We start from the raw sequence: 2,113 nt of genomic DNA, 5'->3' as shown, positions 1-2,113 counted from the left end.
TTAGTGGCTTAGACTATTAAAGTTGGAGGGAAAATGTTTCACTGAGCCTAGTTGTAATAATTTCACAGTATCACAAGGCTTTAGGGTGTGTACTATCAATAGCCTCACACGGGGTACCATTATGTAGTCTTACTCTTTGTTAATCAGAAAACTGTTGGCTCTACATGACACAATTTATAATACGTACTAAAAACAGCTTAACTACATAGTTCAAGTATAATATTGGTTGTTACATGTTTTACTTAAGGAGATATGGGGAGGTACTTGAACTTGGCATCAGGTTGATAGCCTGGTTCAGGGTGAGGTTAGTCTCTGGACAAGGTTTATAGGTGTCATTTTAGTAGTCATGCGTAGAGTCCGTTATCTCAGCTTCACCGGAGATGGTGGGTTTTATGGTTGAAACTTCCCAAACAGCACTAAGAGTGGAAATAAGAAGTGTTTTATGTAGCAAACCTTTCACCCCCCCTCCTTTTGGGGTGGTTAGGGCCTGGAGTCAGTCCGTCTGCTTGAGGGGTGATAACTAACCCCCCTTCTCTTAGGGAGAGTCAAAGAGAGCTGTGCTCTTCCTTTTGGCATAAAATTAAATGCAGAGTTAAACACAAGACCAATTTTACATGGAATATTCAGATCACTTTATTGTCCATTATGCATACACTTTAGACACATACAGTAGTTACGCAGCTGTAGGGTAAAGTGATCGAATACTAACAGGCAAATACGTGTAAAATGTTTGTGTATGTCTACACAAACAGACATGTAATACACAAGGCCCCAAAAATGTATCTTGAATAAAATGCAGATCTTTTTAAATGATGCTGGAATCTGCGATGACCTGAGGACAGACTACACTTCACTCTTCAATCTGCAAAAAGAAAGATTTTTTAAAAAGTAAAAAAAATTAAAAATAACAATAATAATGTAATTCACTGTGAAGACTTACAGTCTCAGCAGCTATTAGTTTTCTGCTTAATAGTTTTAGATTACAAAATTGGCATATTTATAATTAATTATTATTGCTTATCTGTTGAATTATTGGTTGAATTGTACATAGGGGAGAGCAGGGTGATTTGAACCTGTGGGGAAGTTGAGCCATCCCTTGTTTCTTTGCATTCATGAACAAAATTGGTCATGTGACCACACATTTTTGAGTCATCCATTTTACTCGCCCATGGAATAAGTGATAAGCACATTTAATGTGATTTTTTTATTTTCAAGGAGTCTTGTGTCTCAATAATTTGGGGGTTTGAGAAAATCTTACACACATGTGTAAGTTGTGTTAGTTGGAGACATTACTGTCATGTCCTCACTTTAGACACCTTAAGTAAAACTGATTCAAATCACCCCCCTCTCCCCTACCTGTGAGAATGAATTTGACCAATTGAAGACATTATAGTTTTTTGTGGTTGGGGGTTTTCGGCCACTAATTAACTTTTTTAAGAAATGTTGCTTGCGTATGTTATTACAGATTGTTACCTGCAGCACAAGCGTAGATGTATTCTGTCTCAGCCTGGTCACCTGAGAAGAAAAAGAAGAAGTAAAAGAGAGAATTCTAAAACAAAAAAAAAGAGTTAAACTTTCTTCATACATTCAAACAGTCTAAATTAAAAACATGGAGTGCTCAAAATGACTATTCTGATAACTGTTCAGGTTGTTGTGCAGCTCTGCTAAGGAGCAGAGTTTGTCAGTGTGGTCTCTGTAAATGAGCATTAGAGAGGACTGAGTATCTGACTTACTTGGCTGGTAGTAGTCATAGATCTTGACCACGGCTGGCTTCAGGTTCTGCACTGGGAGCTCCCGTAGGAGGTCTAAGCTGTGGTTGATAGGTATGTTCTTCGTTAACTGTTGGAATAAAAACAGACGACACGTCAGTCACAAATCTGAAGAGCATCATCTATTGTTCCTCACTGTGAATCCCTCTCACCTCCGTTAAGTACACCAGAACGTGATCTTCCTTTTCTTCAACACGATCCACCAGCAGGGCACCTTTGAGCTGTGAGGAGACCACATTCAGCTGAGTCGTTTATTGAACACTATTCATTTCCTACTCAGGTTAAAGTCACTTATAATAACTAACCCTCCTCAAAGACTCTGGGTCTGGGACAAAGCCAGAGAG

The 2,113-nt window shown here is 38.7% G+C and overlaps 1 protein-coding gene across 1 annotated transcript in view; it reads right to left on the bottom strand.

The window, feature by feature from the left end:
• Positions 1 to 764: 764 nt before the first annotated feature.
• The window catches only part of LOC123985875 (alpha-2-macroglobulin-like), a 67,409-nt gene continuing 66,060 nt past the window's right edge, over positions 765 to 2,113 (bottom strand). Inside the window, exons 25-28 of the mRNA XM_046073845.1 lie at positions 1,922 to 1,990; positions 1,734 to 1,839; positions 1,474 to 1,515; positions 765 to 862 (exon numbers count right to left, since the gene is read on the bottom strand). Coding sequence (XP_045929801.1) covers positions 858 to 862; positions 1,474 to 1,515; positions 1,734 to 1,839; positions 1,922 to 1,990 — 222 coding nt within the window. The 3' untranslated portion in view covers positions 765 to 857. The remainder of the gene's footprint in view (positions 863 to 1,473; positions 1,516 to 1,733; positions 1,840 to 1,921; positions 1,991 to 2,113) is intronic.

This window comes from Micropterus dolomieu, linkage group LG17 (genome assembly GCF_021292245.1).
Source record: "Micropterus dolomieu isolate WLL.071019.BEF.003 ecotype Adirondacks linkage group LG17, ASM2129224v1, whole genome shotgun sequence".
Taxonomy (NCBI): Eukaryota; Metazoa; Chordata; class Actinopteri; order Centrarchiformes; family Centrarchidae; genus Micropterus; species Micropterus dolomieu.
This window is presented reverse-complemented; position numbering and strand designations above follow the sequence as displayed.